The sequence below is a fragment of the Pogoniulus pusillus genome, chromosome 15, assembly GCF_015220805.1.
Source record: "Pogoniulus pusillus isolate bPogPus1 chromosome 15, bPogPus1.pri, whole genome shotgun sequence".
Lineage (NCBI taxonomy): Eukaryota > Metazoa > Chordata > Aves > Piciformes > Lybiidae > Pogoniulus > Pogoniulus pusillus.
In genome coordinates this window covers 3,904,364-3,929,055 of record NC_087278.1, presented here as the reverse complement: position 1 = coordinate 3,929,055, position 24,692 = coordinate 3,904,364, and the positions used below count along the sequence as shown (strand labels likewise).

Genomic DNA, 24,692 nt, shown 5'->3' with positions numbered 1-24,692 from the left:
AGGGTGAAAAATAGAAGTGAAAAGGAGGTTCCTTAAATACTGAAAGGCTTTTCCCCATCCCCACACATAACTTAAAGGCTAAAGGAATACAGTGCAAAACTATTACTACAGCACTAGCATAATGCATATTCCCCCCCAAAGTGTTGAGCTGCTCTGATTTTGGATTTGGTTGTTTTGTTTGGGTTTTTTAAACATGGAAGACTATAGCAGCCCAAAATGACACCACTGACAGATCAGACTTCTTGCTTTTGCTGCTTTCTCAGCAATGCATTTATTTTGATAAGGAAAATCCACACACATTAAAATCAAGTTTATTTTTCTGCATTTTGACACCAAAGGTGAATGTCTTATGTTACAATTTTCTATAGGATGGACACAAGTTTAGCTATTCAGATTACTCAAAAAAACCCTTTCAACAGATTAAGAAAAAACATTAATCTTAACAGAAAAAAACCCCAAACTATTGCTTTGCTACAAATTACCAGGTTTGTCCCAAAGTTAACAGGAAGTAAAGCCTCCCCATAGCTATAGTCTACACAATAATTGTACCTAGAGTAAAAAGATATTGGCTATTATCTATGCTCTCAGCTTTTTATAAGTAGCACTTCAAGAGTAAGTAGTATGATTTATTGCGGTTTTGTACCAAGCAGTAAGACTGAACATTTGTATGCTGCAGATTTAAGCACACCAAGAATGTATACATTCACTTTAGAAAATTGTTGCTTATCACTCTTCATTGGTAATAGTGAAGTCAGCTGCCTGCTCTATGAAGTTACACAATATAGAGTGTTTCAGCATGCTTCCACTGAGAAAAATAGTCAACTGTATATAAGTAGTAAATCTCACCTTAGAAGATGAAACTGTAGCAGAAAATGCAGCAATGCCCTCTTCATACAAGAATAAAACTTCATATGGAATTTTCACGTTTTGAGAACACTTCTCTACATGAATATTCAAAGATAATCACAGAAAGCTGTGTTGGAAAGACCTCGCTTGTTGAAAAAAATAAAAAGAAGACCACTGCTAACAGTAGAATTTAGATTTCAGGTAACAACCTTGACCCAAAAAAAGTATTTTAGTAGCAAATTATAGTGATGCAATTTTTATTTTCCAAGCATGTGACTAATAAATAAGTTCCTCTAAGACACCTCTTGCCAATTAGATTTGTACTCAGCTCCTACAAACACTGTAAGCACTAAAATGAAGGGATACATTTAAATGATGTTATTACACTTAGAGTTCCTAATAAGATACTAAGACTTTTACAAAAATGCAAACAGGTTTACAGTTACATTTACTAAAATGTTACAGTAATCTACAGAAAAGGCTGTTGTACTCTCCCTAAGAGATCAAATTCAGTTACATTGTTACTGGGGAAAAAATGCATACAAAAATGCACTTCCCTTTACCACCTGTGTTAAAACCCTCCTCCACAATAATCTAGAGATAAAAGTACAACTTCTTTCCTGTACAAAGGAATAGCTTTAAAAACACAGCTTCACATTTTACTACATTTTTGCCCTCCTCAGCTTCCAAGTTCTTGCAAAAAACAAATATACAGTTTCTCAAAAATGAATTTAAAGGATGTCCACATTAAAAAAATAAAGCCTACAAAAAGTTCAAAGATCTAAAAAAATGTTACTCTTATGGCAAAGTGATCTCCTACTAGTCCAAAGTCCGGAAAGTTAACGATGTCCATTTAATGTTACCTGTCTTCATTTATCCAATTTATCAGGTTCCAATCACATTATTTGTAAGAAGTCCTTGAGCCGATGAGAGGGCAGAAGAGTTCTCTACAATTAAAAACAGGAGATCAAATGGGGGTGTGCCTTTCAGAAAGATACTCATTTGGTACCACCCTGAGAGACCATATTCAGGTATTCAGAGAAAGGATTTCCTTGATTAGTTTCCATAGACTGATAAACCAAAAACAAGAAGACTGAAACAACAACAAAGAGAAAAACTTTTATCCACAGGGGAACAGAGCGTTCTTTTTTTGTTGGTGGCTTCTCAGGCTTGATGTCAGTCGAGGTACCATATTTGGGAAGATACTTAGAGAAACTTTCTTCCATATTGAAGTCACTGTGCTCTGGAGGCCTGCTAGCAGCTCCTTTGATCGGTCTACGGCAGCTAGCACTGTTGAAGAAGAAAAATTAAAGTACTGCATATTAAAAAGAGCAATCTAAGCGCTAGAGGAAAGTTTTAGTATAATTAAAGAAGTAAAAATTATTTCTACTGAATACATTACCAGAAGTACCTGTCTCCAACTCTAATATGCCCATCATTCCTACTTTTAAGGTTAATCATTCAGTGTTCCAACACCCTTTAAAAAAACATCCTCAAATGCCACTCCACTCTATCCACATAATCAATGGATCATAACTGGCACTAAAACCTTACAAAGTATCAGTCTTTATATGCATCTTTAGTCATCTTTTGTACAGCCCCATTGGAATTTCTAAACCCCAGCCATGAAAATATCCACTGGCCTCGAAGCCAATACACAGAGTTAAGAAATCCACACATTCTTCCAAGTCCTTACAAACAAGGAGTATGCATGCATTATTTTTAAGGTGGTATACATTTTAATAGATTGATAAACCTCAAAACAGAAGAACACAGCTGAGTGGTGAGTAGATAAACCAGAGGTAGTAACTGCTACCATCTATTCTTCTTCTGGTAAGACATTATGCAATCACAGTCTAAACTGAAGCTATAATAAACATGTTGGATTCACAGGATGTGCTGGTTTGAAGCTAGCTGGAGTGTTTTGGTGAGAACAACTAGGTTACAGGCTGTGAAAGAGAAAGAATGGTGATGTCTACTTCATTCATAGGCTTGCTGAGAGGTATAAGAACAAGAATATAAACATGGATAGGACATTTGCTCTCTGTCCAGGCTCTGGGCTGCATCTCTCTAACCTCACCTTCCATCTCCGATTAATCCACTTGCTTCCTAACCCCCTAGCTGACCTTCCATTCTTCCTTGGGCACAAGGCAACATCTGGGCTAAGGTAGAAAGTGGGGGGAGAAGGTAGAAGGGCAGGTGGGAGCCCCTCCTGGGGACTCAGGTTTTGGAGAGGGCTGTTGTGTTTCTGTATTACCTTTTGCCTTGTATATTTCCGTCTATAACTGTATATACTGTAAATATAAGCTTAATTGAATTTCCAGAGCTGACTGAGTCTAGACTGGGTAATTTTCCAAAGTGTAGGGGGGGTGAGTAATACCCAAACCACCACACAGGAGCTGATTTTATATGTTAACATAAGGAAACTTTTCCTCATATTCTCTAAACAGCAAAGTTTCACAGTTTACAGTTGCAAAGAAAACCCTTAACAACCGTTCCTAGATGTCATCCTTACCCCTGCTAAGAACAATCATTGACTACAACAGGCCTGCTACTTAAAAGGAAAAAAAGGTGCTAAAAGTTCCTTTTGTCAAAAAACCAAGCTCAAAAATATGCTGGGAGATATTTCCTTAATTTAAGAGCAGGCATCTAGCCAGAACTGTGAGTCATTATCACAGAGAAGCCCTTTCAATTGGATTTCCAGCACCCAGAAGCTCCAGTAGTATTTCCTATTATAGTGCTACCCCCTTCTCCCACCCTCAATTCAAATTAATATCTAGGTGGTCATCTCACTGTCATTAAGCCAGAGTGCAAAACTGTTTCTCAGGAATTTACCAATAAAATCAAAAGATACTTCTCAGTTTAAATAGGTTTACAAGAACTAAGACAACAAGCCCCGCCAAACTTTAGCAATACCTAATTCCTGTAGGTGTTGATACTTCATAAGGGAACATTTCCTTAAGAATATCCCTTTCTGCTCTTTGTTCTTCTGTAGTTCTGTCCAGCACCTAGGAAACAAAACACAGTTACAGGCCTAACAAAATGTAAAGCAACAAGCTCCTGCATAGCTCACAGTACGGTCTGGGTTGGAAGGGACCTCCAAAGGTCAGCTAGTCCAACCCACCCTTGCAGTCGTCAGGGGCATCCTCAACTAGACCAAGCTGCCCTGAGCCCTGGTGAGCATCATCATGAGGTTGTGTGACCATAACCATGTGCAATTTTTAAGAATAAATGGAGTCACCCAGTGCCATTAGGTTTACTTCTTGAGTTTTAGAAGTTGGCTTAACCTTTGTTAGTGGCAGCTGTCTGGTCACTTTTGATGTCTTAAAGCATTTAGTGCTCTCCTCAGGTTCCTTTAAGACAAAGATTATGTTGTATAAATATAATACACCTGCCAGCCATTGATTTAGATGATCAAAAAAAGGTTTCACCACCTCTATCATGGCTGTGTTGAGCAGATCACAGGAGTGCTTCTGGCCAACACGATTTAAAAAGCACTGATGTAGGTAATCTATCTCTTCTTGCTGTAACAAACAACGCCACAATACAGTAAAACACTGACTGAAAAAAACCCACACTATTAAGCACAAAGTTTGACAACTAAGCCTACATTCCAATCAAGTAATAAATACAGCTAATTTCCTAAATCTCAGACCCACTGCTAGAATACACTTCAGAAGTGTTAATACCAGTTTTATCTACAATAACTACACAAAGCAATGAACTCCATAGTATTTTAGCCAGACATTATCTTGTAACATGAAATTCCACAACATGACATCAGTACAAATACATATTTGCAAGTGCCTTAGACAATTCTAAGACATATTTAAGCTTGAATAAGTTAACAGCAAAAGGACTATTTTCTTTCTTGGTAATCATTTGGAATCTGCAGATGCTTTTTTTTATTTAGGCTTTTGGTGTAAACTAATTTTACTGTTTGATTCCCTAAATTAAGAAACGTTGTGGTTTTTCAGGACAGGCTGATGTACAAGATCAAAAGGTAGCCATTCTGGTTCTGCTCTCTCTATTAAAAAATTAAAAGAAAAACACCCCCTAATTTTGTTAAGAAAAGTAGCAGCACAAGGAAAAAATAACACATGAAAACATATTTGTATTAGAACAACAGGAAGAAAAAAAGCAGGATTTACACACATACAAGAGGAAGATAAAAACAGGTTTATGTTCTCTGCTTTACACCTCATAACAGTAGTAGTTTACTTGGACTAGGACAGCCTGGGCAGCTATATCCTCCACCCCTTCTGTACTAAACAGTAAGCACATACACACAAGATCTTGTTCACAGAGAATAGGCAAGAGGAATCTAAGTTTTAAATAATTTACTTCAGCTGTCATCAGTGGTTTCTTTGGTGTTCTTCTGGGCATGTCTGAGAGTTCACTGATTGACAGTGTAGGAGCTGCATGCTTGAAATTTCCAGGCACCCTATTGACAACCTGCCAAGATTCAAAATTATTCAAACTAAGAATCAGCCAAAATAAAAAAATAAAAGGATGGAAAGTGGCAGAACCAAAACCCAGTAATATTTATGTGCATCAAATATATGCATGTTAGGAGTTAACTCAAGAAGCTTATGTAACAGATACTCTGAATTCAGTACTGGAAACACACTGGTTATCATTCCAAGTAGTTTTCTTTTAAGGCATTTAGAAACAAGAGCCATTTAGTTTGTAAGAAAAGCCAAACTTAAAAGCAGGTAGACTTCATATAGTTAAATAAATCTAAGTTCAAAAAAAATCTAAGCTTTTCAAGTAGTTCTTTTCAACCCTCCCCAGCAAAAGACATCAGATGGGACAGAGGTATCTACTTAACCCCATCTCAAAGTGAACAATGTTAGGTACCAATACTGATACTGTGGTTTCAAAGACCACTGAATAGTCTCACTCTCCTTAAAACAGTCTTCCAACTGTTCAAAACAGAAAGATTCTGCTAGTAAAGATATATTACAGGAGAATAACACTTGCATGGTTTAAACATTTACTAAGCATATTTACTAGAGTCTTGTTGCTTGCAGTCAATATAGTTTCAGCTATGGGAGTACTCTCTGATATTACAGCATCATCTACAGGCAACTGTACTGTAGCTTCCACCTGTTTTGTTTAAAACAAACAAAAAGAAAACAATTGAATAAAATAGCCACTGAGACCCTAAGAGTGAGGAAAAAAAAAAGCTTGTCCATTATAAAAGCCTCTCATCACCCTTTTCCTTGGTGTTCTTCTGGATACTCTTGTAGACTCCCTAGAAAATGCCTGCAGAGGTCCACTTTTTGAAGATCCACTTGTCCAGACAGTCTCAGTGACTCCATCTTGAGAAAAGGTCTATTCAAGTATCAAACACATGATCAAACACATGAAAGTCAACTCTAAACATTGGGTACCCACAACCAAAAGCCAGAATAGCAAGCACACTCCAGAAGCAGTATCCACAACCCAAATAAAATGATGTGGAGGACTAGCTTGAACAGCAGTGCTGACCACAATGCCGCCACTGGAGCACATTGTTGTTCAAACACAAAAACCTGACTAGATCACGTCCAACATATGAACATATGATACAGGCTGGGGTTGGAGTGGCTGAGAGCAGCCAAACAGAAAGGGATCTGGGGGTGCTGATCGATACCCGCCTGAACATGAGCCAACAGTGTGCCCAGGGGGCCAAGAGAGCCAGTGGCATCCTGGCCTGCATCAGGAATGGTGTGGCCAGCAGGAGCAGGGAGGTCATTCTGCCCCTGTACTCAGCACTGGTTAGACCACACCTTGAGTCCTGTGTTCAGTTCTGGGCCCCTACATTTCAACAGGAACTAATCCTCAGCCACAGAAGGCAGGGAGAGAGATTTCACAATCTTAAGAGATTGACATAAAAATAAAACTTACAGAAATCTCAAATTACAGGAGGTTTAAACAAATTAAGCCTGACAAATCTTTATGAGTCTTCAGGCACTTAAGTGTCAAACTTTCATAGGTATTAAAAATTGCAGATCATTCTCTGCACCTCACTGCAAGTTTTATGCTCAAATAAAAAGTTCTTCTCAAAACTAATTCAAAACAGACCTGGATGAAAGTGAAATGAAGGTCTGCTTCCTTCAGATCATATACAAAATTTTCCTTTTTATTTGGTCGAGTTGAGGAATAACAGTTAAAGGTACTCCAGTTAAACTAGAAGACGAGCTGCCCTATGCTTCTTAAGGGGAGTTCTGCATTACAGCTGCTGCATGTCCAGCAGAGGGAGCAAAACTGTTTTGCTTTGCTCCAAAGTCACCGAAATACTTTGAAAAGCAAATTATGTATTTACACACAGACCACAAACCTAAACAGAATCAGATGTTCCAGGCAGAATTGTAAGTCTCAGCCTAAGTCTCCAATATTATTTTAAATTTAAACAGGCTTCTGATTAATTAAAAAAACCTCCCAGCCCCTCACTATACCATCACCAGACACAGGCTTCTTTCCTATTAAGCTCAACTTAAAATCTTCAATCATGGCTCCCCACCTCACTCCCATACACTTCCTACTTGAGAGATGTTCTTTAGAAGCTTAAGAGAAAAACACCAATTTCAAAGAGGTTCCACTCAAACACACTCCACTTAAAGCAGTCAGACAACTCCACCATCCTACTACAGGAGAGCTGCCCTGTTCCAGGTTGTTGGACCAGGAACTAGTTTTCTGCTAGTGAAAAGTTAGAAGTACTTCAGTAAATAACCACCCCTCCCAATTAGTTCTTCAGATGCTTGTCAGTCACGTGTTTTAAGTACCATGTTTCAAGATTTTTCTTCCATGAAAAGTCCAGAAATGACAACAAAAAAAAAAGAACAGAATCTACTGCTTAAGACCCACCCAGACTTCAGCATAGAATATTCAAAACAAAGTTTTTAAAGAACCTTGTCTATAGTTACAACTATCCCCACTGTCATTCCAGTGAGAACTTGCCTGCTTAGCTCTCAAAAAAAAATGCAGGGAAAGGTTGGGAACATAGCACAAACAGAATGTCATTGTACAGCCACAAGGAGAGAGACAAGTTCTATGTTGCTAGGATTCCCTTACATCTGTGTTGGCTAGCCTGCCTCTTTTTGTCCAGTGATCTTTATTATGAGGCCTTTGGCTCAGTTTTGAACTATCTTCACCTGTTTGGAAGGGAGCATTCAAACTGGAAGACTTTTCCCCAACTTTCCCAGGAGGCAACTAAGCACAAATAGCTGATCTCAAATTCATCTGTCCCTCTACTGCTGACAAGATCCATAAGCCTGATCGAGCACCTCAACCATTTTCTTTAGCACCAGCCTGCTTAAAGACTACTTATTTGCACAGTTAACAGCAACATCCATCCCTGCCATCTGCACAAGAAGTGACTAGCAATTCTGCTTCTATCACACTACCAACCACTTCAGCCCCAACACTCTTCAAAGCCTTAGAGTCTTTGAGTCAAAGCAGAATGAGTATGGCCACTGACTTAGCAGCTGCAAAACAAAGATCCTATTTCATAAGACAACAGCATCTACCCCATCTGCAACTTTTTTTTCTTAGCAAAAGATATGACTGCACACATTTGTTAGCCAAAAACATTAAGTTATTCTTGGCTTTAAGCAGCCCTAAAATTCTGTTGCTGAGTTGTTTGGGGGTTTTCTTTTATTCTTTAGGGGACTTTGCTTCTTTTGTTGGTTTGGGGCTTTTTGGGGGGGTTTGGTTTTTTTTTTTTGCTGATTTTTTTTGTGTTTCTTTTGTTTTCAAACACAGCATTCAGGACTTGAATGGTAAAAGGTTTAATAAGCTAGAGTTAAGATTAAGTTCCTGAAGAATTTGGCACCATTTTGAAATTATATCATTTTTGGATTATCAAATGATGTGCCTTTGAAAAACTACTGGTAATTAAAATACGCAACTTGCAAAACACTACATCTCTGCTGCACATGTAAAAGATTAAAACAAAACACAGCAATGACCTAATGTTACTATGGCAAAATAGAATGATGAAAACTTACATAAGCATTCAATACTTGAAAATGCCACCAAAAAAATACACCACTGTTATTCTGTAAGCACATTCCTGAAGACTAGGAAGCTTTGTTTGTTGAGAGTTGAATCAAATACCTGTATTACACTGAGACAAGCTGGGAATTCTGGATGAACAGACATTTAGTAAAAAAATAATCCTTAGAATACAAGAACCTTAAGAATCAGATGCCCATTATAAGAAACATCATGAACTGAAGTTGCCTGAATAGGTTAAGAGATATTTCATGTGTTGCACCTTAAAGAAGCATTTGAAAATAAGCAGAATTAGCTATGAATCTCTCTAAAACTGTGTTGTATTACTCAAGATTGCCCAGGTGGCCAAGAGAGCCAGTGGCATCCTGGCCTGCATCAGGAATGGTGTGGTCAGCAGGAGCAAGGAGGTCATTCTGCCCCTGTACTCTGCACTGGTTAGACCACACCTTGAGTACTGTGTTCAGTTCTGGGCCCCCCAGTTTAGAAGGGACGTTGAGATGCTTGAGCGTGTCCAGAGAAGGGCGACGAGGCTGGGGAGAGGCCTTGAGCACAGCCCTACGAGGAGAGGCTGAGGGAGCTGGGATTGGTTAGCCTGGAGAAGAGGAGGGTCAGGGGTGACCTTATTGCTGTCTACAACTACCTGAGGGGAGGTTGTGGCCAGGAGGAGGTTGCTCTCTTCTCTCAGGTGGCCAGCGCCAGAATGAGAGGACACAGCCTCAGGCTGTGCCAGGGGAGATTTAGGCTGGAGGTGAGGAGAAAGTTCTTCACTGAGAGAGTCATTGGACACTGGAATGGGCTGCCCGGGGAGGTGGAGGAGTCGCCGTCCCTGGAGCTGTTCAAGGCAAGATCGGACGTGGCACTTGGTGCCATGGTCTAGCCTTGAGCTCTGTGGCAAAGGGTTGGACTTGATGATCTGTGAGGACTCTTCCAACCCTGATGATACTGTGATACTGTGAAGATCACACAGCAATGTGTTACCTGCTTTGAAAGACATTCAAGGGAGAGAATGCTTACATGTACACACATACACTATCTAAAGAGGAAGCATCTGACATGTATCACAGAAAAGTCACTGATCTGCTCAAATACATCAAGTTGTTAACAGGTCAGATTTTGGGTCACTGACTGTTACTGCAGCATAACTTCACTACTTCCTGGTCAGAAAAGTACAATTATATAGATCCAAAGCAACCTATGTTGGGAAACAGAGTATTTAATGATACTGTCACATCACAATGACAGATCAGTCCCTAACTACTGAATCCAATATTCAGCCAGCAGTTTGGAAACTTGAGGAGCCTCTCTGTAAAGTCCTTCATTCATCAAGACAACAGAACTAATATTATTTTTAAGTCAAGGAAAAATAGTACACAGAGCAAGATTTAAACTTGCTATATATTACTTTTTTTCTTAGGAGAAGTTTTCAATAAATTAATGTCTATTTTAGTAGTGCTGCTACAAGCACAGCTGAGGAAAAATATTACATAGACAGTGCATGTGTACACACACATCCACACAAGCATAACTGCTGGAGCGGGTCCAGAGGAAGGCCACAAAGATGATCAGAGGGCTGGAGCACCTCTCCTGTGAAGACAGGCTAAGAGAGTTGGGGCTGTTCAGTGCAGAGAAGACCACCTCATAATTACACTTCAATATATAAAGAGAATCAATGGAAAGGCTGGAGAGGGACTGTTTAAAAGGGCTTGTAACGATATGCAAGGGGTAAAGGTTTGAAAATGGAGCAGGGTAGATTTAGGTTGGACATAAGATGGAAGTTTCTTACAATGAGAGTGGGGAAATACCAAAACAGGTTGCCCAGGGATGTGGCTAAGGTCTCAACCCTAGAGACATTCAAGATCAGACCCGATGTGGCCCTGGGCACCCTGATTTAATTAGAAGTGTCCCTGCTCTCTGCAGGAGCATTGGACAAAAAGATAACTTTGAGGATCCTTTCCAACATGACGCAATCTATGAAGCTCTATGCTATGTACCATATGTAAATCAGTAATTTAACAGATGCATTTAAAAATTCTGAAGTGTATCTATAAATATCAAACCAGAGAGAAATGTCAGGGGGGGTAAAAGGGCAGCAATACTTTTCCAAAATTGTTGGAACCCTGCTCCTTTTATGGAATTGAGTTGTTTACAAACATCCAACAGAATATCTGACTTAGAAATAAGATTTCCAAAACTAAACATGTTTAGTTTGCCTATTAACCTGGTTGCCTTTTCTATAAGAGGAGCTATAGCAGCTGGCAAGTCACACAAATGGCTTTTAGAAGACTGGAATTTTTAATGTTACCAGGCATACTAAAACCAGCAGGTGAGTTAATTCACAAAATTTTCATGCTGTATTAGAACAGGCTTTCTAAAAGAACTTCTGTAAAGCAGCATTGCCAATTTAGTCAAATATTACTGTAAAGCTAGTAAGGGGTTTAGTGAGCACATCACATGCAGTTAGTAGCTGTTTCCAGATGCCACCAAATTAAACATACCTGGTTGTGTTCAATCACTCTTCTTTGTTTGAGTGCTACTGGAGTCTTTGTCCTGGTTTTCAATGGTTCTCTCTTCTCAAGCCTCAGGTCAGTTGTCAGATCTGTAACCAGTTATATTGAAACTAGCTTCTATAACACTACTGGATTTCATATTAGTTTAAGTAAATCTTATTTTAATAAAAACTCATCTTAAGATGCAACCTAACTGTTGTGAGTTACCATTTCCATAAGAAGTTGTGAGAACCAGGTTTCTCCACTGAATGTTGTAGAATAAAAGATTTTCAAAGAATAACCTTAAGAATTAAATTAAAACACTGGCCCAAGTAGACATTTTGTCCTAAAAATTTCACTCTTCAGTTAATCAGTGATCCACCCAGCAGGTCCACTTAGAAACTTTAAAGTACTGTAACACTATTGATTATAGTAAAGCTGTTTTCAACAACATTTAAGCTGTTAGTTTAAATGTCCTTTAAAACAGGTCCTTTTATATAAAACTCCTTTCTGATGCAGAAAAAAGGCTAACAGTTAACAATCATCTTACTAGTAAGAGGATGTATTATTTCCAGCCCCCTTCTAGCATTCTAAAAGCACTGCACCAACATACTTTGAGTTTGTTTAGAGAAAATTTTTTTTGGCAGGGGGTAGAGTTAGATTTTTTTCCCAAATTGGTATTTCAAGTTTGGTATTTAAATGAAGCACGTAAGAGGATAGGTGTAAGCTGTGACTGGGCTCTTGGGTGCCCTAAAAAAGACACTCTAAAGTCTACACTGTTCTTTTCCTTTGTAAAACATATGATGGTGTGGTTTAGGTTCCAATTTCCTGATCCTCATACTTCGTCATAAACCTAATATTGTAACCACAAAAACCCCAGCCAAGACAAAAATCAACCCAAGTCCACACTCAACAGAGCACAGATGTCATGCATGAGAGACATTAACATAAAGTTGAAAAGCCAAACATTCACATACTATTCCACAGTAAATTTGACATCCACCAAAAATGTCCAGCAAGACAAAATTGCACTTGCAGTTAAAGACAAAGTGCAAAGAACACTGGAACACTCAATATGAAGTTTTCCTACCTATCAGATTTACATGGTCCAGATCTGGTGGAAATGGACAAAGAGGCACAGTTCAGTAGCAAAAATTTTCCTTTTCAAGTGCCTGCTCTGTTTTTCTGGGATCACTGTGCTGGTATTGCATGATAAACCACATGACTTTTATGGTTTGCAAGAGTATCTTAAAGCCTCTCATAACAGCAAGGTCACACCCTCTTTAGTTATTTCTTACACTGCAAGTATTACTAGATGTATAATTTGAATAGTTCCATGTAAGTCTTACCTTCTTCATTGTCACTGTACTGATCAGAATCATTACTTCCATTTTGTCTGGTGTTCTCAGCAGTAGAAGAAATCTCTGGGAGAGGCAAAGGTGCCTTCAGATCTGGACCTTGCTCCATCAGTTTCAATAGCTTTTTCTCATAAAGTTTCCTAGTGGTAGCTGCAGTAAGAAAGGATACATGAAACAAGTTCTCACCTTTCCAGACTTGATTGCTGGAACTTAACTGTTAAGATACTCCCTAGGTACCTCTAAAGGGACACTTTGTCTTTTAAATCTGGCCCAAAGCATACACGTCTAGCTATACATGTATACCTTTAAGGCTTCCAACTTTTTGGTTTAAGAGAATTCTTAATATAAACTTAGACCTATTAGGACACTGAAAGTTAGGAGCACTTATCTATGAAAAAGGAATCATAGAACTGTTTTGGTTGGAGAAGACCACTAAGATCATCTACCTTCTCAGATTTTTTGTTTCATATGCTGCAATACACAAGCTGTTAGGAGCTCACAAAGGAATTAAGAGAGATTGATATTGCAGTGGCAAGTTTCCACGAAGATTCCACTATTATCCTCTTAATCCCTTTACCCTGGTATTAGCACTCCTTCTCCTTTAATTTATCCGTTGCCCTGTTGACAAGTTCCAATAAACATCAGAAGGGGTGTAAACAAGCAGCAACAGAACAACTTCCCATGTACTGCACGTAGCTGTCAGGCTGGCTTGCCTGATCCAACAGGACTGCCATATATAACTAAAAGGTAGAGTCTTGCACATACATCCCATGTCAGGACTATGCTGGCAAAAATCTGCAAGGTGGCTGATACAAGAGCTGCAGAAAAGTCGAACATAAAAAGGATTTCAGATAAGGCAGAGTCACCTTTAAAAATAAGTGGCACTCTCACAAGAAACAGCATTAATAAACTCTAAGAACTAAGGCTTTCACATAGACAAAACTGGGACATTTATTCAATAGACTGCATAGATACTTTAATTTGCAGAAGACTTGATCATTATCCAAGAGGAACAGGTTGAGTGGGAAGCCACACAGAAACAGCTAAGAAAAAGTATTATGTGTAAGGCTTTGGATACATACAGGGCTCCAAGCTCCATCCACCCAGGATTTCAAGAACATTCCACAGAAGGCAAAGCACAGCACTGACAATTATCTGTCCTCAAAGAGTTGTGAAATCTAAGCCTGTTGCTACTATTCTAGTGCACGATATGAAAGGCAAGGAGCTTTGACCCCACATCACAGATGAATGCCCAAGTCAGGACATTAAGCTGGGGTCAGGACATCTCCTGACTGTGGTTAAAATGCAGGCTAGAATACCAGGTTCAAGGGGTCAGCAAAAAAGAAGAGGGGGGGGGAAAATCAAAAGGAAAATATTACTGCACAACAGAGTGAGTAGGAAATGCTCTAGGGAAGGGGAAGTTCCATGTTCTCATTCTGCTCTCAATGCTCTTAGGTTATTATGTAAGATGTATTTGCTATTTAAGCAAGCAACAGATCTCCACCTCTGTATCAGAAGACCCAATTACCCCAGCGATGAACTTTACTAGTCACACAGCTTCAAAACAGAAGTTGTGTTTTATGCTAGTTGGAGATGTTACAAGAGGAACAAAGTCTGAACTTGCCTACACTGCAGTGCTTCAGGTCTCAGTCTTTTCCAACATAAGTGATTCTACAACTCCATCAGTAGACTTGGTAGTGGTAGGTTAACAACTGGACTTGACCATACAGATCTTTTCCCACCTAAGCAATTCTATGATTCTGTAAAGCTTCTCAATGTTAAATAGCAAGTTAAAAACATCTGAAGTATAAATTAGGACTGCAACAGTAGTGGTACCAAATAAGTAAGTGTATCACAGGAAAGCAATTGTATTAGAGAACCTTAGAGCACCAGGAACTAAGATTTAGTTAGAAATATATTGAACAAATGATTATTTGCTAGTTCAGTTAACCTACCTACAATTGGGCCAGGATTTAGTCCATACTTCACAAGTTGTTCTTGAAGATCTTCGTTAGTCAACTCCGTTATATCCAGGTCATCCTTCTCCTCTGATCTGGATTTGTCAGTCTTCTTTGTGGCTTTCTGTTGAGTGTGCATGGGGGAAAACAAAAGAATGTTTCCAGTTAATACAGAACATATATTTTTTTCTTCCAAAGCAACAGAAAGATGTGATTCCTAGACAAAAAAAAAACAACAAAACAACCCAGAAAAATTCTCTTCTCCACCACTATCACCACTAAAGCCTATCTGAAACACATACACTTAGTAAACTGCGCTAGTTTGAAGCAGGGTAGAATGTTTTGGTGAGAAAAAGTAGATCACAGGCTGTGAAAGGAAAACAATGGTGATGCCTACTCCCCTCAGAGTCTTGCTGAAGAAAGGTAAACACTAGATAACACTCTCGCCATTCTGTCTTCACTCTCTGGCTGAGTTGCATCTCCCTAACCTCACCTTCCACTCACCTTTGCTTCTTAACCTCTTGGATGAACCTCCATTCTTCCTTAGGACTGGGGTGAGGTTGAGAGGGGCAGGGGGAAGGTGCAGGGGCAGTTGAGAGCCCCTCCTGGGGACTCAGGTTTCTGGGAGGGGAGCTGTGTTTCTGTATTACCTTTTACCTTGTGTATTTCTGTATATAATTGTATATACCGTAAATAGCTGCTTGTATATTGTGCTAGCTGTAAATAAATAGCTTCATTTATATTCCCAGAGCCACTGAGACTAGTCTGGGTGACTTCTAAAGTGTGGGGGGGGCAGGGTATACCCAAACCATCACATAAACACAGGCACAACCTTCATGCTTACATAAAGGAACCTATTACAAGTGTCTTCTACAAGGGGGGAAAAAAAGATCTCTCATTATTTTGATACTGTGATTCAATTTGAAGTTTGAATATACATGACTTCTTTCCTATGACTGAAGAGATAAGCTTCCAGCTCTGTCACCATCACTACAGTAAGCTACAAATACCTACGTTCATTGGCATTTCTTTGCATTACTCTTCTACCTAACACGTCAACACTTTCTTCTTCTATCATTATGAATAAAGTTCTTTGGCATCTACACCCTCTCAAAGGTTTAAGTTCCCAAAATCCCATTCCTGCTTACCTTTGTGTTCTTTGTAAGATGACATCACATAACAGAGAGCAGGAAAGGCAAAACCAGGAACACTCACAAACTTTGCAAATCTTGCCTGCCTAGGCCTCTGCTACCGTACCTCTAAACAAACCTTAAGCCAACTCTGGCAATGCTTGAGCAGTTGGCAGCATACCACTACCATATGCAGATGGTTATCCAAATAATCTGTCAAGATGCTCCTCCTAAATTAGCAGTTTCTTGATATCCAAAACAGAGCAATCATAACATTTATTCAACTTAAGAAGTTTTTGTTACTATAATAGACATTTCAAGCTCCATGATCTGCAAGAAAGTGAAAAGGAAAAAAAAACCACCAACACAATGCTTAGGATCTTCTTGCTCTCAACTAAGACAAACCTTGGCAGCACTTTGGTTGCTCAGAAAGCCTATCTGTGTTTACTGTGTTATTTATGCTACAACACTCAAAATTAACAGGATTTTGTTCCTTGTTGTATTTAGGTAACATACTCCAAAAAGACTGCAAGATGATGGTAAGAGTCAACGTTATCTGCATAGCTATCAATGCCAGTTAATACTGGTTTGCAGGCAAGCTTGGTCTCAAGTTTGGTGTTTTAAAGCTAAACAGGGACTGTATGAGGATTTCCCAAATATAACTGAGTTCCTAATTAATTTAGATCTTCATCTAATTCCTGAATTGTGTAAAATCTCAGCATGATGAACTTCATCAGCTGCTGAAAAGCAAAAGAATTGCCAACAGCTCATATTGTTTCTTAATTCTAAGAAATAGACTCCAATCAGTCTGAAAGACAGGATCACTACAATGACAGAGTTCACTAATGACAGGTTTACAGCTCACTTTCATCAAATAAAGCTAGATTTTGAAGCAACTGAGCCTACTTATCTAGCATACAAAACAAAACCAAAAAAAAATGTTGGTCATAATGCAAGTTAAGTATCACATAAAAACCTTTACATCCAGTGCAATTTTTCTGTACTACTAAACCATCCAAAGAGTGGAAAAGAGCTCATAAACACGTGTTGTGCTTTCTGCTTGGGATCTTTTTAGGCTACTGGCAGCTCTGATGCTTGCACATTGCAAACTAAGAGGGTACTGCCATATTTCAGAAGAAAATTACCATCATGGTGTATTTCCTTCATACCTTGGCTGTGCTATGCCAAATATTAACTTCAGCAGCAACGTTAGCTTTCATTACCACTAGTATTATAGTTATGGAACACCACTGTATTTTCTGTGCATCACTGCTATTTATTGACAGGACTATGCTGTGAGACAGATTAAAAGAGCAAATCTGTAATGGTAGATTTAAAGTTAAAACAAAAAGACCCCATACCCACATTTTCCTGGTTTAGCGACCATTAGTAAAATTAAACATGGTGCAAAGATGAAGTGCTGAGAATGAAATGGCAGCACATACAAAGACTTGCCAGAATAAAGTGGTACCGCTGATCACTTTGCACATAAGATAAACATTCTTGCAAAGCTATACCCAGACCACTAGTCCCTTATCTGAAGATCTTCTATTTCTATCCAGAACTAGTAAGTGGCATTAAAAAAAGAAACAAACATAGGGAACAATAATACAACCCCACAGAAATAAAAACAAAGCAAAGCAAAGCAATGAAAATACCACAGCACAACCACATTTCTAGTCATTGCCACTTTCTATAAAACAAAAGATGGAAGAAGATCTGCATATTTCACTTCAGAATAGATTGTTCGCACCAAAAAGATGACAATTTGGTAGCAGTTCCCATCAGGCTCAGATTCATATCAACTAGGATCTAATCCTTCAAAAAAGTGCTGAAGTGAATTATAAGTAAGCATGGTGATCCCACAAAGCATTCCTAACTCTAGGGTCACAGAAGACAAAAAAAAAAGGTGCACAAGAGAAATAAGAGTTCATCTTCTCAGACTGTTATCTCTTAACAGCAAAGTGTTTCATCTTCTTTCACTAACACAAGCAGAAAATGTAAGTGATAAGAACTCAAACTTGGAAGCTATCCCTTGCTTCATCTCTGCCATTCCTGCTGAACAGAAACTCAACATCTCTGAACCAGTTTCAGACAAATTTTACAGGTACCTTTACTATTCTAGCACTATTCCAAAACCACATAAATAACATCTTGAAGAAGCCATTAAATGTTACAGACAACTACAGGACATTATCAGAAGCATTTTCAAATCCCAAATTAAAAGGCACCTACATTAGGATATTCAAGAACTTTAATCTCAAACAGGTGCAGCTTCATCACTAGAAGCAGAAAGGCTCAGGGCTTCTTTACTATTTCTCTGAATGAGGTCAAGACAGGCTAAGAAAGCCCAAATTATGCCAACAGAATGCTCTTTAATTTTCTAGTTTGTATAGTGTCTTCTCTGGTAACAAATTATTTTTCTCTCAGAGGAGGGGAAAAATAAGGGAGTGCACATGTCAAGCCTCCTTAACAGACTTACACTGTGAAATACAGGTCCCTATTCCCTTTGCACTTCTTATTTTATTATATATACAAACATTTCCTTCTGTAGAATTTAAAGCTCCCCAAAAACCAAAGCAAAACAATAAAACTACCCCCAAACAACAAAACAACCCACACCAAAACTAGAACCACTCACAACATAGTCTTGCAGAACACTTTAACCTCAAACACCTGGAGACAATATTTACCAAATGCTACAGGACAGACAAAACAAATAGTGAAAAGGAAATTATGCAGCAACAATTCAGACAGTGATACATGCAACTTTAAGAATTCTCTACCTTTAAACTGCAGTTATGAAGTGCCAGGCTTAGAATCTCAAAACCTATGTGCAGTAACAGTCCTATACTGTAAGATGAAGAACTACTCAACCCTTCTGCTCTCACCTCCTCCCAGACAGTAAATTTCATGTTACTCAGTGAAGGAAATGTACCCACTCTGAAAACAGATGAATGCTGCATAAAAGAGAGCTGGTTACAGAAAATCTAAGTGGAAGAGTAAATATCCACAACAATGACCCAAAAGGAAAAAAAAATATATTAAAAAAATCAAGAAACCAAACTAACAGATGGTCTCCTGGCTCAGTCATCTGAATGCCGACCTGGAGATTTGGCTTGTGTCCCTGCTGAACGACTGACATGATCTGCTAAACAAAGCAGATTTTATTTAAATATAATCATTATTACACTAGAATTGTAATAAGCAGGATTCCTTAGCTCATGAGTCTAGAACTGCATGAAATCTGAAGAAAAAGAACAGTATGGCAGGACTTGGGAATTACTTAGTCACCTCAAGCCCCTGCTGCCCACAGCTGTCACTCAGACAGCAGATGAGCACCATTTAAAAGGCCACAAAGGTGTTAATCTGTATTCTGGGTCACGTTTGTACAGCACAACATAATTAAGAGATACAACCACACAGGAAACACTGAATAGATTCTCTTCCTTCACTGGGTGGCATAAATGCTTTACATTCTCACCTGAGTGTGAAGTTTCACTTTCCACACTCCTAATCTTCAAAAATTGCCATTTTCAATAGGGAAGAGGTTAAAACAACCCAGGTACCTCAACCATACCCCATTCTGGTCATAAAGAGCTGAAGCTAGCTCTTAATTTACTTGTTTGCTTGATTATAACAAATACGCCTATCTCTACATGAAAGGTCTTTTCTGTAATCTTTCAAACAGGTCCTTCAAGTCCAGGTGTTCTCATTATACCTTCATTAAGAAAAGTGAGGAGGAGATATCTGACAGAACCTTTTCAAATCATCTCTTTAGAGATCAAAAATAACACCGTGCTTTAGAAAAGATTCTTCTAGGATAAAAAAAAAATGCACTGGTAAGCAAAGTTACAAAAATTACACATTCCAAGCTCTGAACAGCTCCTGTTTGGCAGCAGTGTCATGATGATATTTTTGGTATGTGCCTTAAAGCAAGTAAAAAAATGCCATTTGATAGATATTTTTGCTTTGAGCTATCCTGATATTCAGCCCATAAGAACCAGGCTCAGGAGCACCCAGATGCAGAAAGCTCCTCACCATCATCCCCTGCAGCAAAACGGTGTCTCACACACCAAGTACTTAGCAGACTTAGAAAAAAAGTTGGTCAAGAACATTGGAGCTGGAGAAGCTGGCTGCTCCAGACAATACTATCACACCAAAGCCCAAGCAAGCAGGATTCTGAAAGCCTTCCCTCCTCTGGTAAGAATATATCAACAAAGTGAGATTCTCCTCCTCCAAAATAAAAGAAGACATGAGAACTACTACATTTAAGAAGAGGCCTCATTTAAAATGATACTTTCAAGTATTTTGTAGGAAAGCTCTTTAAAATTTTGATCTGACATTTAATTTTACTTTGATTTAGTGATTTCCATGTATTTGGCAGCACTTCAGGTAATCCTCTACAAAGCAGACTGCACTTTCAGCAACAGGAAGGGGTTCTGCTGCATCACGAAAATGTTGATTTCACTGAGGGGAAGTCAGATCTTACTACAGTACAATAGATTAATTTTAACTTTAGGTGCCAAAAATGCTAGCTGCCTAAAGAGTTCACTATTCCAAAGCATGATGGTTTCAGGGTAGAAAAACATCCCCATCAGAACAAAACCCCTGCAAGTTTTAGTCTGCTTATACATGCATATTAATAATCTGTATGTTAATTACTGTACCTGAATAAAAACAACACAAAAGGCACAATAAAGACACATGAACATAAATTAAACAGCAGCAACACCGTGGATGCATGACACTTGTCTCACAATACATTAACTTTTCATCACCAAAATATTAAAGCTTTTACATGCTGAGCCTTAGGTTGGCTGTAGTATTGATAAAGCTATGCTGGAAGAGCAATGGATTTAAAATACATAACTTATAGGGAGAGATAAAACTATGGTGTTTTGTCTCATTGCTGCATACCTTTTATCAGTAGTAAACGTGCACCTAACTGCAGTATCAAGTGTCCACAACTTAGAAGAAAGAACAAAGTGACAGTCTAGACAGTTTAAAGCTACCAATGACTGCAGCAATGTCAAAACATTACCTGTCAGTATCAAGAGGCCTGGTTTAGCTTTACTGGCCTTTCAACGACTACAACGTGGATATTCATCACACAGTATCACAGTATCATCAGGGTTGGAAGAGACCTCACAGATCATCAAGTCCAACCATTTACCACAGAGCTCAAGGCTACACCATGGCACCAAGTGCCACGTCCAGGGACGGCGACTCCACCACCTCCCCGGGCAGCCCATTCCAGTGTCCAATGACTCTCTCAGTGAAGAACTTTCTCCTCACCTCCAGCCTAAATTTCCCCTGGCACAGCCTGAGGCTGTGTCCTCTCGTTCTGGCGCTGGCCACCTGAGAGAAGAGAGCAACCTCCTCCTGGCCACAACCACCCTTCAGGTAGTTGTAGACAGCAATAAGGTCACCCCTGAGCCTCCTCTTCTCCCAGGCTCTGAACTTGTTTCTCGTTATCCACTTAAAAACCTTCCTCTGCCCCGTTCGGCATCCGCAAGCCAGCTGACAGATGCAGTAAGATGCTGGTTCAGACACAACTGGAGCACCCAGTACCTTCCCAAACTGACGGGAGGCGGCCCCAGAGCGCCCCCTGGCGGCCCGGCCCCGCGCACTGCCAAGCCCAGCGGCTGATAGGGAGAGAGGAGGGCAGAATTCCCTCTTGACTGACCTCCCGGGACTACCCTTACTCAGGCCGGTAACGTTAGCCTCATTACAATCAACTTTTCACACGAAAAGCGCTATTTTATACATCTTTGATAGCCTATGCCCACAAAGTACGGGTAGACTGCTTTTTGGCTGCGATCCCAATCCCTAGAGGATTTAAGTAACAGAGGATCGCTCACTCAAGGTACCTGGACATCAGCAGGCAGGCACAGAGAGCTAAGCGCTCACAACCGAGGTGCTTTTACTACTAAATAAGCACAAACTCAAAGAGATGACTTCTCCACTTGTGCCGTTCTTCTCTATTCAGAAGTACCCACTTCTTTCTTCCCAGAGTGATTCTGGCCCTTTTCTACCCCTCTTTCTATGCAGTCAGTATTCATCAATTCACCCCAAGAGCCAGAGCAGGGGCTTCACTCCCAAAGGCTTGCTATTTGGGGCTTTTGGTGTGTTTGTTTTTTTCTTGTTAGATTGATTGTGGGTTGTTTTTTGGTGTTTGGGTTTCTTTTTTTTTAAGAGGGGTTTCTTTGTTTGTTTTTAAAAGGATTATATAACATTATTTTTTTTAAGTGGAAAAAAACACAAAAAACCTGAAGACCACAAAGCAGTGTGACAGAACCCTCCTCAATGCAACCCTTAGTGCTCTTTCAAATGCTTTTACAAGTTAATACTAGTCTAGTTACAGGTTAATACTAAATGACTCAGTCATCTTTTGCAATTTTCAAGCTAAGCAGTATTCAAATTTTCAGTGATACAGGAAACACAGAAGAGAGCAGTTCACGTGTTTTAATCCCATAAAAGCTACCTTTGTAATACAGTCGAGTATTTTGGTGTTCTAGAAACATACTAAGTAGCTGATTACCTAGAAGTTTGAAACAGCAGGCTTACAGCCCTCCAACGTACACAGATCAATACCACAATTTCTAAGACCTGTAACATACATAACAATGGAATTACTAAAACATTACCATTTTCTTACTCTGATCTCAGCCTACTAACAGAAAGGAGCCACAATATTATACCAGCACATGTTATAAAATTCTTCTGTTTCTTTATGGATCCAGTGCAAATTGCTTTCTGGTCGTTTTAAATACACATATAAAAGTGATAACTCAAAACCTGCCTTACTCCGTTCATTTTGCCTCTCTTTTCCAACTGTTTTTGAGGGACGGTCTCTCTAGAGATCTGTATGCAACGCTTTTCAAGAGAGCTGATCAGAAGGCATTAACTGGGACAACGGCTACTCAAGCTACAAGCAGTTTCAGAACTACATAAGCTATACTAATCAGACAAGAAGAATACATCAACCAAGCCTTTGCGTTTGTTTTTCTTGGGGGGGATGCAACACAGCGACAGACTCAAATCCAAGCAACCATCATTAGAATATTTGCTGAAATTTTGAAACTTAGCAGCGCTACAGGGCTCTGATATTAACCCAGAACTAGCAGAAACAGCACGGAGCCTTCCAGACATTGTAACGAGAAGTGTGGGAGCACCACCCATTCTGTAAACATCGTAAAACTCACCCATAATTGTTTAAGCTTAAGTGCTGTGGGACATATCAGATCTAGGAACTTCAGCAGTCAGGAGACTTTGCTTCTTGCACATGCATGCAACAAGTCAGATTCAAGCTCAATTTACTTTACTCGAAAGCACCTGATGAACACTACAGGCAGACCACGAAGTGAGAGAAGCATCTAGTTCACAGTAAAGTTTTTTTCGGCGAGTGCCAGTGAAGTATTTAGAAATATCTGCCTCTTTCAGTTGCACTTTTCAGTTTATTAATTCAAGAATTGATTTTCAGGATTCTTTAAAAGGTTAAAGTATAAAAGTCCTTTAAACGAGTGAATTTATCTGCACGTTCTTTACAAGGGAACTTTGAAAAGGCAGTATATTTCACATACAACTAAACACCTGTAATATCACACATTATAGCTCCAGTAGCTGGCACTCCCTATACAAGCCTTCACGGGCAAGACAGCTTAGAATTAGGAATTAAAAGGTCGCTTTCTCAATATAGTAAGCATACAGACATTTACTACAATTTGAAACGGAAATCACATTTTCCCAAAGGGAAAAGTTCTAGACGGCATCAGCTCCCTCTCTTTCCGTACATCGAAGTTTATCTAAGAAAGCAAGTAACAGTGGACCGACCGAACACGCAGCAGGAGTGCTTTGCTATGAACCATACGCTCAGAGCTACCAGAGACAGCTATATTAACCAGACTCTCTTTACAGTCTACTTCGTTAAACAAAACAAGCAAGCTGTTGCTTAACTCCATCCTTTCAGTTGGAGGAATTTACACAAAGCAACGCTGCTTCAGTACAACAGAGACAGCTGATGGGACTCTGCTTTCTGAAGTAAGCTGCAGAATCGCACTGAGTTTCTCTCGCTTTACTTCTCCAACACTCTTTTACTGTTGAAACCGCCCCCCCCCAAACCACAGTAAAGGCTTCCCAATTAACAGTTCGGGGGGCTGTCTCACACTCCACGCACTGCTCCTCCCCGGCTGCGCGCCCCCGCGGCTCTGAACCCGCCACCTCCGAGGAGCGCACACGCGGGACGCGACCTGGAGGTGAAGCCGGTGCCTGCCCAGCACTGACCCCGGCACCTGCTCGCCTCTCAGCACGGGACGGCCACTCGGCACCGGGCGGCAGGGATCGCCCCCGCCGGGCACGATCCCGCTCTCAGCCAAGCAAAGCGGCTCCTCAAGTAAGGCTAAGCGGAGCCGTCCCCGGTCCTACGCGCGAGGAGGCGCGGAGAGCAGCGGCGCTTCACTGCGGTCTGCCAGCCGCAGCCGACAGGCGGGGTGGGACGGCCACATTCGAGCGGGAAAACGGGCCTGTGGCCGCCGGAAAGCCGAGGGAGGGCAGGCAGGGGCCAGGATCCTGGGTTGCGAGAGCGGCGGTACTCACCCGCCCGGAGGCAGCGCCGCGGTTCCTAGCGCTGAGAGGAGTCTGTTCCCGCTCCTCGTCGCTGGAGAAATCGGGCTGCGCGGGGGCGGGCGCGTTCCGGGCGGTGAGGTGCTGCAGGTAGAGCTGCACATACACGTCCTTGCGCTGCTCGCCGCCCGGCAGGCTCACATTGTTGGCGATGAGCTCGCTCTTCAGCTTCTCTTTGGTCAGCACCGACGGATCCGCCAGGAACTCGGGCATCGCCGCCGGCCGCCGCCCTCCCGGGAGAGGCACCAACAAAGCGCGGGGAGAAGGGGCGGGGGAGGAGGAGGAGGA

General features: G+C 40.3%; 1 protein-coding gene across 6 annotated transcripts; it reads right to left on the bottom strand.

Moving 5' to 3' along the window:
- Positions 1 to 239: 239 nt before the first annotated feature.
- Positions 240 to 24,692, bottom strand: TMPO (thymopoietin). 6 transcript variants are annotated; one of them, XM_064154967.1, is made up of 11 exons: positions 24,378 to 24,692; positions 14,647 to 14,773; positions 12,683 to 12,841; positions 11,343 to 11,443; positions 6,064 to 6,183; positions 5,860 to 5,955; positions 5,191 to 5,301; positions 4,281 to 4,370; positions 4,134 to 4,199; positions 3,763 to 3,854; positions 240 to 2,136 (listed from the first exon to the last, which is right to left on the bottom strand). In XM_064154967.1, the coding sequence occupies exons 1-11, from the start codon at positions 24,615 to 24,617 to the stop codon at positions 1,845 to 1,847; spliced, it is 1,494 nt and encodes a 497-aa protein (XP_064011037.1). In that variant the 5' UTR covers positions 24,618 to 24,692; the 3' UTR covers positions 240 to 1,844. The 6 variants fall into 6 exon arrangements, with proteins under 6 accessions (XP_064011037.1, XP_064011038.1, XP_064011039.1 ...); XM_064154968.1 differs by lacking the exon at positions 4,281 to 4,370; XM_064154969.1 differs by lacking the exons at positions 4,134 to 4,199; positions 4,281 to 4,370.

Bases quoted from the DNA above. Each gene is read 5' to 3' on its own strand.
- TMPO (XM_064154967.1), bottom strand. From the start codon at position 24,617: ATGCCCGAGTTCCTGGCGGATCCGTCGGTGCTGACCAAAGAGAAGCTG. The intron at 12,842-14,646 runs GTAGGTTAACTG...TTCTTACTGCAG, and splicing joins AAATCCTGGCCCAATTGTAG to CTACCACTAGGAAACTTTAT. The intron at 4,371-5,190 runs GTAAATTATTTA...TGTTTGTTACAG, and splicing joins AACCACTGATGACAGCTGAA to CAAGAAGAGATAGATTACCT.